Source organism: Atractosteus spatula, chromosome 7 (genome assembly GCF_055471065.1).
Source record: "Atractosteus spatula isolate fAtrSpa1 chromosome 7, fAtrSpa1.hap1, whole genome shotgun sequence".
NCBI lineage: Eukaryota > Metazoa > Chordata > Actinopteri > Semionotiformes > Lepisosteidae > Atractosteus > Atractosteus spatula.
The window spans coordinates 46,542,940-46,555,253 of record NC_142712.1 but is presented as its reverse complement, the minus strand read 5'-3'; the positions used below and the strand labels follow the sequence as shown (position 1 = coordinate 46,555,253).

Below are 12,314 nucleotides of genomic sequence, written 5' to 3'. Positions count from 1 at the left end.
CTTCAACTTTTTAATGATTTCCAGTTTCAGGGGAGAATGTTTCATTTTTACCATGGACATCCCTCCTTATACACCTTCATTCCCCACAATGACGGCCTTACAGCCCTCAAGCACACGCTGGACAAATGCACAGTGCTTGATCCACCTATCCACACTCTTATACGTACGTCTTGCGGAATTGGTCTTCACACTGAATGCATTCTCGTTCAATAACCTTTTTATCAGCAGGTTAGTGGAGCTGACATGGACACCAGGATGGGACCCAACGATGCTAATAAATGTGTCAACTGGGCAGAAGAATGCCTCTTCGGTTCATACAGAACCACTACAAGGGATAAATCGATACACCAACTGCGTCGGTGCCGCCACATGCTCTTACAACCAGCTAGAACATTTCCTGCATCACTTCACCAACTTCCACCCATTCCCAGTATACAGTTAACATATCTTCCACTACTCTTCCGTTTCTGGACATAAACCCTTCTATTAACCATCCCTGACTCTCTACTTCTATTACAAACCCCAGATTCACACAGCTATCTCCTGAACAGCTCATTTCACCCCGCACGTACTTAAAATTCTCTTCCTTTTTCACAGTTCCTCAGGCTCCAACGACTTTGCAGTGACGACGTAAACTTCCAAAACCAAGCCCTCAAAATGCACTCTTTCTTCATTAACAGAAGATACCCAACCTCTCTCCCGAGCCAAAAATAGCCTACGGATCATCAACTCAATTAGGAACTCCCGGACTCACAACTGCATTCCATTACCTACCACCCTAACACCCCTTCTATCCCCAGAACTTCCCCATCTTACTGATGATCCCTCCACTAGTACCCTTTTTCTGACAGCCCTATCATCTCATATAGCCGACCATCTAATCTGCTTAACCTTTGTGTTCACAGCTCCCTTGACCGCTCACAACAATCATCCACACCAGGCTATATGTTTCCTTCTATTCCTATTTATTTGCAGGTTTTGACTTCAGACCACCCAAGTGTCGATTCGGCTGCTCTTCTGCTCCGGACTCCTCTCCACTCCCGGTTTTTGTTCTCCCATGGCTTTTCAACTGTCAATTTTTCGCTCTCTCACGCCTGAAGTAGACTCCACAGCTGAAATGTTGATTCTTTCCTCCTCTTTTCACCTGTTCACCTATTTTTTTGGTGTACAATGCAATTTCCATTTCATATTAAACATTCGGCTATTGAAAACACAGCTAGTGCCACACAGGTTATTTACTCTAATGCACCTGTACACTTCAAGAAAAGGCCACATGATCTGTGAATCCATACCTTACATGCTCTTGATGAAGTTTAAATGAGTCACATTGGCGTTGCAGAGAAGTTTATTTATACCATGTTTAGATCACATTCAAAGACATCTCCCTATTTTCTTAATCACTATGTTTGTGCTTCCTTGTGCCATAAATCTATGAGCTCTTCCTGGTGCCCTGCACACTTCTCACATTAGTGTTGCAAGTACATAAGTGTGTAGATATTGGAAGATCTGGCTGTGGCAGGTAATTTTTATTGAGTGCCTGAGCAACTCCCAGAAATACAACAGTCCTATTCAGAAGAAGAATGTTTGACATTTGCTGGAAGTCAGGAGAGAGCAGAGCTCATTTTCCAGAAAAGCTCAAATATGTTAAATACCTCAACAGGTATCTGCACTGCAGAAGTCAGGAAATACCCAACATGATATCTTTTCTGACCCCTTACTGTTTTTGTAAAATATTTAATTTCCCTTCCTTGACTAGCTTTGCAGCAGGAAGGGAAGACTCATTAGCATTCTTGTGAACAAAATGGATCATTCACATATTTAACACATTTTCCATCTACTGCAATGTTTATAGTTCTGTGTTCTGAACAATACTTTTTAGAGTGTTATCTATGTAAAATTAAATATCTTTTTATTTCATCTTTAACATATATACTCACAATGAATTTAACGTATTACACTGGACAAGTTGATTTTCATTTTCTAACAGCTTAATCCAATTCAGGGTCGCAGGGGAGCCAGAGCCTATTCCAGAAAGCAAGAGGACTGAGGCGGAATACACCATTATGGGACACAAGTCCGTTGCAGGGTACGATAACCAAACAAACACACTCACACCAGGGGCAAGTTTCCCTCAAGCAAAATAAGCTACCAGTATGTTTTGGGACTGTGCAATTAAAGTGGAGCACCCAGAGGAAACCTATGTGAACACTTCTCACAGATAGCATCACAGGTCCACACCTGAACCCAGGATCCCAGCATTGTGAAGCAGTTATGCTAACCACCGCTCCACAGTAAGTCCTGTGAAATCTAATAACAGTAAATTGTGTGCTAAAAATGCAAGATCCCAGTACATATCACTAAAACATGTTTAAGATGTAGCTGGTGCAGGGTAATTGTCTTTTTCAGACACCGTGAACAAAAAGTGAACTTTATTTTCGTACTTTGCCTTTCAAATGAGAAGGAATGATTTTTAAAAATGCACATATAACAAGCAAATTAGGCACCAGGTAAATTAGGACTGCACTGTAAATATCCCTTCTACTTTGACCTTGTGGCTATAAAATCCAGACTTGAACCATCCCATATTCTCATGTAAATATAAAACAGAAGCACGAGTGTTAAAATTAGATCATTTTTTAAGAAAAAAAACAGGCATTGTGCATTTCTTGCAAAAAGAAAATACAATATATAAAGCATCACAAAACAAAATAAAGGAACTTAATCGGTGTTAAACAATGTCAAGCTGTACTGCTTTATTTTGCTGCTTGAAAACTAAAGTGGCTGTACGCCACTGAAGAGGGAGTATCTTCTAAATTTTTAACTACAACTGCAGGTACCGAAAATCACGGTTTGGAAATCGTACATTTTGCAGAATACAGCAAACATGCTGCTTTACACATGAAAAAAGTGTTCAAAGTAAGTATACACTTCAAGTTATTGCAGATTATGTTTTAACTTTTTTTTTCTGAAGAATCCTACAGGTAAACTGTTCTTTTTTAACATTTACCAAAACAACGTGTCAATGTGTGTTTAAAACCATGACAAAGTCTTCCATCTGGTCATTCGACTGCCCTGGATAAAACACTATTACATTGGTAAGGGCTGGATGTCAATACAGCGTAATCCCATAGAGTTTTGGTTTTCTTCTGGATATTAAAGCTGTTTGTCTTGGGAAACTGCAGCAGCAAAACACAAACCAGCTGATTAAAGAAAGCACTTCTGTCAAAGCTCCAATATTCAGGACACATCAACCGATAGTAGTTCTGCCATTCCCAGTTGTTTGAAGATTAACATCACTGCATTGCTGCTTTAAGTACTAATAATAAGACTTCTCAGTCAAGCCAGCTTACTAACAATGGCCTGGTTGAGAGAGTTCAGTTGATTTGTCCATTTATCTAATGCAGTATATCGGGCCCCTCCTCTTTTCTGGTGATCCAGCTCCAGCAGCTGGTTGACTTGATCAATCCGGCCATGAATAGTGCTGAAAAGAAAACAAAAAGCACAGGTATTTACAATGACACCAACTGCAAGTGCAAGCTTGTGACTAAAGTGGCCACCTATCGAAATCAAAACTGATTGCATTAACCAAAACACACACATCCTTGATTCTCTGGATCGCCGATTTCCGAAAACAAACGCAAGAGACTTAGCGGAAAGCCTGCAGGCCACATAAACAGTGGCATGCAGGCACACAGCCAGAACCAGTGAGCCTGGATTTTGTTTTCTTCCTGGTTTCTAAGCTGCATTACTTTTGTCACAGTTAAGGTTAATCCTGCAATTTAAACAACCTGTGCCTGAAAATCCATTATGGCAGAAGCCCGGGTAAGATTTTCACACATATCCTGGAATAAATTGGACAAATAATCCTCTATTTCAGGTGACAAATGTAAGCCCAAGGAACCTGCTGTATTTTGCCAGCTGATTAAAACAGGCCAGTGTACTCCTGGCATTGACGTTGTCCAAAATACTGGACTGAACTTGAACTCCATGAAGAAAAGAGAATGCCGTGGTGCAGACAAGAGAAAAATACTGAACTTACTTGTCCAATATGCACTGCACAAGCAAGCTCTCGACATCCGAAACATCAATGTTCAACTCCTTCAAAAAACATGAAAAAACAAACAATGATAAAGCAGTATATACAACAAGTTAGGAATTAATATACAAGTGCAGAGACACTGTAAACAGATCTCCATGAAACATCACCAAATTTCCCACTTTAAGAATAAGCTTACCTTGGAAATAAAAGGTATGTGTATTCTAGTGTAAGGCTTAATTAATTTTATGAGCACTTGTGTTCTGATGTTCCGCAACAACTCTGTGAGAAAGATCAGAGAATGCCATTACTCAGAGACTCAGCAAATTTTCATAGGCAAACAACTATACACATGTCAAACACACAGTTCTGTTAAATACACCTGTGCAACTGTTCATTAACGAAGTCTGCATTTTTTTTTTATTTAGTTGATAGGGGACATTTCTTGCAGCAGACAAATTCCAGAACGTACACTCACCTTCAATGTGCTCCCTTATAAAGGGATCATCCATGATGTTACTGTGATTTGTTTTCAGGATTTTCTCAAACTCGGTGATGTCATTATTCTGGTAGGCACTAGGAAGAAAAATACATTCATATGAATATCAAATACATACAGTGCGGTTTCACCAACTGCACAGCAAATCAATTTTAGCTAAGCCTTTTTCAGGAACCTTTTTCCCCTGTAAGTAGATAATTAAGTGTTTGTTATAAGTGAAGGAAGGAACTGTAAATGTGTTCTAAATATTCCATTGGCAATATTCAACATGGACATAATTAATTGTGAAGAAAACAAGTCTCCTTAACTTTTCCCACCTCAAGCAGAATAAAAGAACTTTCCTAGGCTTAACCACAGACTCCTATCTGTTTTGCTTTTTAAAATTAACTAGATGCACATACTTTAAACTCTAGCTATCATAAATGTTATATTTTTTGAACCAGTGAAACTTAAATGATTTAAAATTAGTTCAGTTATAAAGGAGCATGTCAAACAGTTCAGGTTTAGCAAAAGTCTGACAGAATTCACAGGGTTAAAAAGAAACCCGGGCAGCCAGTCTATTGCACTGTACACTTGCTTAGAAAAGCACAAACAAGTCCTACTGCCCAATGGCATATACAGTGGATTACACTGGCTGTACAGCTGAGAAAAGTACAAATATTTTATTGTGAAGACTCAAAAAGGGTCATGGAAGAACGATTCAAGATCTCCTTACCTTACTAAATTTGTCATTGCAAGAATCTCTGGATCATTTTTGTAAGGTTTAGCCTAAATGTAAAAATTAAAACACAAACACAAATGATCAGAGACAACTACATCATGAGAAATCATTAACAAAACATTATAAGTCCCACAGACAAAAAACAATAGTCCAAAAGGTCAGCAAAATATATTTTAAAACTCATTTTAATACCTAATAAAGCAGTTAATAACCAACGATCACCCAGCTTTCACCGCTTCGTCAAAAATACCTTTGTTTTAGTACATTTAAACAAAAAAACAAAATAATTAAGAGCCATACCTCCTGAGAGTCAAATGGGTTTATCCCCGACTTCATTAGCATATTTGCTAAAACCAGGTATTTCAAGCAAGTTGTTCGTCTGGGACTCCCTGATTCATCATAATTTTTGAAAGCCTCAAAGAAATCAGTGTGGGCTTTCTCAAATTCCCCTTCCCTTAAGTGCATTTTGCCTCCACATTCTGAAAGTCAGAAACAAATGACCTTCTTGTTAGTTATAAAACAGCAAGCATGCTATTTAATACATGTAAATAGTAAAAGCAGTTTGCATCTTGCCAGGGACATTTCTAACAAATTTAAAAATTGCACATATTTATAAAACATTGAACATGCGAGAAAAAGCAGCAACTTCCTTGTTGTGGTACATTTCTTTAAATACACCTGAAACTAAAAATACCACATTACTAGAAGTGTAGGTTTCTTATTTAACACTGCAGCAAATGGCTCTACACTGTAAAAATCTCAACCAACATGACTTGGAGCTAAAAACCAAAACATTTCCTTGAACTTTTAGCCAAAATATTCAGGCAATTTAAGTTTCGAAACAGCACTACAGGACCCCTTTGATTTACTAATAACCAATTTCCGCACCAACAAGGAGTGCACATTTATACTCGTTTGCAACATACAAACATACTTTCACAAAAAAAAATTCCTTCATTGGCGAGCATCCTACTGCAGGAGAACAAATACAATACAATGTGTAGGATAGCGTCAAGCTTCCTAAATCATCCACTATGTATGCGCTACAAATTTTGCTACAAGCACGCACATTTATACATGATTCATGAAATACAAACCTGCTTTGGCCATAATAAGTGTAATTTCATCGCTGATGAGTAGCAAACTGCAGGCAACGGAGCTACGTCAGTATATAGCCTAGGTCTAAGCATCCCATTCTTTACGTAATTAATTTAATTTACTCTTTATTAAAATTTTCTTTAATTTTCTACATTAATAATTAGTTTTATTAAAGAAAACCGTTACATGAATTGCTTGTTAAGTAAGTTTGATTTACTACTTTAAATACCATACCTACTATAGAAATTTCATTTAAGGTCTGGAAAGTGATTTCTTAGGTTAACTTGGCTTTAATGATCAGTAATTAACATAATTAGCAAACACATACAACTGTCCTGTAATGCTTTATAACTACACAAAAGTATGAAAACTGCAATTTTCAGGTATTCAGGATCCATATAATTTCACATTTACACATATTCTCATGGGAATTAATTTTTGATTCATAACTTTTAGCTGAGGAATCTCTGTACTTCCTTTTAGAGCACTATGCAATCTGGATTTGTAATTTCCAACTACTGTAATTACAAAGTTTGCAATGCCACCTACTGGTGTGCAGTGGAATTTCATGCCGTTTGTAAATAACCACATGAAATGATCCTGCATTTTGACACTACAACCTTACACAATGTCAACCAAATACCCTGAATACACAACACATAGAGGGTTCACAGGGAAATCTTTCTCCGGAGCAAAAAAAATGGTACTGATATTGTCCTGTGCTGCATGCAGATCTCTTTACCTCTTATGACACCCATGATCAGTGGATGAGGGATGGCAGACTTAATGTGCAAAGACTGCTCGTACAGTGCCTTCAGTTTCTTGTTGTTCTTCTGTGCAGTGTACATCTGTATTTCAAGAGCATAGATTTCCAACAGCTGTGTGCCTTTCTTCAAATCATCTTCTCCATCGTCCGTCTAAAAAAACACAATGGTACACGAAATCCTAACAAGCAGCATTTATGTGGCTACATGCCAATCTTGCAGAAAGAGCAGAAACATTTTGGTGCAGAATCTGAACTTCCGGTACTCTTTAAGAAAACTGGTTACTTAACACATGTTTAAGAAACACTTATTAGAAAGTTCATTTTTCAAAAGACTGAAGGTATACTGTTAAGTGACTACCCGAACAATTTCACAAACTGAACTGTTAACAAAGGTCAAGTTTTTATAGGTGCACGATCTTTATAATAAAAAACAATGAGATCAACAGAAATTCCATATGTGGTCACTCTTTGAAAAGGTGATTGTAAAAAAGCCATACCCTAAAATCAATATTTTTTGGCAAAAAGAGCCATTTATGCTTAATTTTAAGACTGTTAAGATAAAGATTATACCTGACAAGACTGGTGCAGTTGTCTCAGTATCTTCTGAAGCTTTCCATACTCTTCCCGCTCTAAATACAGCTTTCCAAGCTAAAATAAATAATTCAAAAATTATTGACAGGCATGGAGATTTCATTTCATTTTTCATCTAACTGTACCATCCGAACAGTTAAGTGTGTAATGTCATGCATCTCAAAAAGACACATCTGACTTTTAAATCAAAAGCAGGTGGATTAAAATCTTTTGAAATAGTGGACTCCTGTTTATCTTGGTCTATTTTTCTCAACTTTCTATGTATGCAAGGCCAACTTCAGACAGCGTGGTCTGGTTTTTATGGACAACTGGTCCTTTAAAAACATCACAGCACATTTTTGCATAAAGACCATCTTCCATTCACAGAACAGTATAACAGAACCCCAGACAAGGCCCCTAGACCTTACAGCAAATGAGGAAGACTGTTTTGTTTTCTTTATTGTAGTACTCTTTTCTATTAAAGGACTCTGTAGGTTATTCAACATAAAAACCTGTCATCAGTAGTCAGTATTACTTAAACATTCATTGTATCACTTGATTTCTGTCTGCCCTGCAGTTACCTTTGTGTTTGTTTTAAACCACAGTCTGTCATTTTTTGCATCTTTTAGTGCCTCCAGGGTCGTTTCATAGAATTCCTGTAGCAAGTCCATCTACAAAGGAACCATAATGATTTGTGAGAAAAGAAGGACACAGTTGTGGTATGAGTCAGTCAACACAAGCAAATATAAAAGCAATGAAAAAAAATGTTATACATTTTCTGTTTTTTTTGTGTTGGTATGCTGTATAGATGTCCCAGCTGCAGTCTTACCAATAAATGTTTAACTTCTTCTACCGAGCAATTTACATTACTATTTTAACATAACCGAGACTTACAATTCACAAAGAGTTTACTACTCAAGCATACACGAGACCTGTATGCAGTGTATTTTTCTTAAGGTTGCAGATCACACCTGTTTTGAGGTGGAGATGTAATCAAGGATTGAATTAATAGATTTCTCTGAATAATTCCTTGTGACGGCACTCCGGATGTAGGTGAGTAGCTGTTTGTACCTATTCATCATCTCTGGGTAGTTAGTCTGTAATACAGAGAGAAGACAGCAAAACCATCAACACTAATAAGTGATTTCTTCATCACACGTTGTCACCATACTAAGGAGGAATGAAATCTGCCACTCCCCCTAGTGTTCACTTTAAATGTTTACAGGTTACAATAGTGTTTTAACAATTCAAAAATTAAACTATGAGTGTACTATTAATGCATGACAATCTCACGCTAATAATGTAAGAAATCAAGCTGGGAATTTTAACTGTGGCAAGAAAACAAACATGGTTTATATCAAAAACATGCTGCTATTTGTTATTTTAAACAGCACACTTGGTATAACACTGCTGTTAACTTCATTTACTTAGAAAATAGGGGCTGCAGTGCTACAGCTGCTGATGTTGCTGCAGACCTCTAATGAGTGACTTTCCACGACATAGCACTAAGTTCGAGAGCCACAGAGCTGAGGAGCTCCAAAAACTCCACTGTCAGCCCTTTCCTCTAGCATCAAATTTAACCTCTTCAATGCCAATGCAACACAGCCCAGAACAATCATGTATTTAAGTATTTCATATAACAGCTCTGACGTTATAGCGCAGATGACAAATCTGAAACATTGACTGTGATTAAAAGTTTGAACATGAAAACCCTAGGACTTAGAACAACTTTTCAACACAGAACAAAATGAAGGAAATATCAGGCTCATCCGTAATCTTTATCCAAGTGTCTCCCTGGCCTGAAACTCATTACTTCATATTTGTGTTGTGTCAGCAGCGTGTGACTGCCTCTTACCAGTTTGAAGTTTATTTTAATCATCTGTTTCAGTGCTTTGAACCCCCATTCTCCCTTTTCACCTTCAAGCTCCAAAACCTGCCAGAGAGAAGACAATCAAGCTTTTCAGATGTATATTAGGAAACCGCTGTAAACTGTTTTAAGACAACCAGAAAATTACCCATAGAAGTCAGTACAACAAGTTGGCGATTTTACTCCATCCATACATGAAAGCAGAGCTATATACCTCCTGGTAAGAGTCATAGCATATCAGAGCGTATCCTGAAAACAGATTGCAAAACAGGACTACACCCTGGACAAGAAACTAGCTAGCACATAACAGCAAGAACACACAGTCACAGGAACACTTCAGAGACTTTTACTGCATTCATGAACTTAAAGCCTGATAAATCAGTGTAGTACACCAGAACAGTGTTTAACTGTTAGCTTTTTTCCCACCTGATAGTAATCACTGATTTTCTTCAATGCTGCAGCAGAACTCTCATTACAACACTGCAATTTCAGCCCTGAAACTCACAAACCTTCTGGAAGCTGCTCAAGGCTGCTTTTGGATCATCTTCCTTCAAGGCTTTGGAATTGTAGTACTGGTTCTCCAGATCAACATTGGGCTCAGAGTTGCTGTCTTCTGAGTATTCCTTTAAGAAAGGGAAGAAAAGGCAATTAACAGCCCACAAAATCTATTAAATAAGGCAGTGGATGAGCTCATTTAGAAAACTAGGATGTGCAAAGAACATATTAGGCATTCAATACAGAACTGTGTAGCTCTGTACAGTTGTATAGCTGTATAGCTGAAGTAGTTCAGGTGGGAAGCTGCGTCAGAATACGTAGGCTGCAAAGGAACAAGTAATGGGTTTATTTCATGCTGAAAAGAGAAGAAAGAAAACACAATGTTTCGGCTGTGGAACCTTCTTCGGGTGTAAGAAAGCTAAAGTAAATCAAGCTAAGTAAAACCCTTTCTTACACCCGAAGAAGGCTCCACAGCTGAAACACTGTTTTCTTTCTTCTCTATTCAGCATGGAATAAACCCATAACTTGTTCCTTAACTGTACAGTTGTATAGCTTGATGAACTATACAACATGAAACCAAAGTTTTAAAATTTTTCTTTTACACAAAAAAACAAATTGTGAAGACAAAGTAATAAAGATTAATTATCAGTCATTTTAGGATTTTCTAGAAATTTTTAGCACCTTATAGCAAAAGAGACAGTGCAGAAAACATCACACTACGTTTACAGTCTAAAAGAGTAAAAAATGTTTCATGGCACATTGTTAGCCAAAAAGTGATATAAATGTGCAGGAAAACCAAAAAAAGATGTCTTTAAGAAATACTATATTTAATGCTAAAATAGTAACCTGACAAAATCCATACCATGCAGTACCCGAGTGTTAGATTTTTATAATGTAGAATTGTAAACATTTTGTTTAAAAAAAGCAGAAAGAAAGGCTATTCACTGAGTTGCCAGTAAATAAATGTGAATTTATCAGACTTACTTAAAACCTCAGGCCTTTAAGATATTTTAATCTAAATTAAATTGCAGAACTGCTGAACAAGCCATAGAGTCAAACCTTCACAACAACAACAACAACAACAACAATAATAATAATACAGCAGAAATACTACTATCAGCTTACATGAACTTAAGAATTTTCAAATCTTTGCCATTCATCAACTTAATAAAGAATGTCTATTTAGACACAGTACAACTTGCTACTAAACAGAGAATGTTAACCACGGCTGCGGTGTCTGGTGAAAAGCTGATCTTAAAAGACATTTATCAAAAATCTCTAAACTGAATATATGCAAGGACAGCACAGGTAAAATAATCTGTGATGATAAAGATAATAAAAGTGAGCTAACACTGGTACCGATTAAAAGCTTTGCCCTATCGCTGTTCAACAATTTTAGAACTTAATGCATCCGTGATGTAACTATTATCAGTCCCGACTGAATTGCCTTTAGCCTCAAGCGCGTCTCCTCCCCCGGTGTGTGTTATGCGATAGTCTGTGTCCGTCAGAGTTCGGGTGTTTCTGGGGGTACAGGAGATCGTACGCCCGGAGCCTCCTCCGCTCTGAAGACACAGCTGGGAGGTAAACACAGTATCCGGCCGCTGTGCAATCCGTAGCTGCAGCAACTCCTAACGCACATCCTCCTCGTTTCATCTAGGCTAATTCTGCAGCGCTCAGCAAAAACGCCAGTTTAAAACATTTCTGCCGCAGCCTCAGGACCTCTCTTAGCGGGTTGATCGGGCCCAGGCTGAGCTACCCCTGCACAAGCATTGACAAATGAAGCAGGCCTGTTCGCCTTTACGCACTAAGAACAGCACGAAAGGCGACCGTGCATAAATAAATGCCATATGCAAATCTGGTCCTTTTTAACATTATAGATATTTTAACAAACACTTTGCTTGAGAAGCTATATGGGTTGAAAAAAGTACACCAAACATCATGAACACCCCCATTTCCACAGACAGCAAATAGCCACTAGCGTCCAATCCGAAGTAAAAGCTGACATGATCGTGTTTGCAGTTCATCAACTATTAAAGACCGGAGACCTCTGCAATGGGGGCAAGTCTGTAAATGACAACCTCGAGCAGCATCAAATAACAAGACTCAATTTTTTCATCCCTTACCAGGTCATAATCTTCCTCATCGTCGCACATGAAGTCATCCTCCATGTCAGACATCTTGACTCGGACTCCGGGAGTTCAGACCCAGTCCTTCCCAGCATCCTCCGCGACACCGACTCACTGGTGTGTGGTGCCGGGAAAC

At 38.1% G+C, this 12,314-nt stretch overlaps 1 protein-coding gene across 1 annotated transcript; it reads right to left on the bottom strand.

Annotated features, from left to right (window-relative positions):
* Positions 1 to 2,618: 2,618 nt before the first annotated feature.
* On the bottom strand, positions 2,619 to 12,280 carry cops2 (COP9 signalosome subunit 2). Its single transcript, XM_088921180.1, has 13 exons — positions 12,176 to 12,280; positions 10,067 to 10,180; positions 9,546 to 9,623; positions 8,662 to 8,787; positions 8,272 to 8,361; positions 7,691 to 7,768; positions 7,097 to 7,271; positions 5,557 to 5,735; positions 5,251 to 5,303; positions 4,515 to 4,612; positions 4,236 to 4,318; positions 4,040 to 4,098; positions 2,619 to 3,481 (listed from the first exon to the last, which is right to left on the bottom strand). The coding sequence occupies exons 1-13, from the start codon at positions 12,227 to 12,229 to the stop codon at positions 3,337 to 3,339; spliced, it is 1,332 nt and encodes a 443-aa protein (XP_088777306.1). The 5' UTR covers positions 12,230 to 12,280; the 3' UTR covers positions 2,619 to 3,336.
* Positions 12,281 to 12,314: the final 34 nt, after the last annotated feature.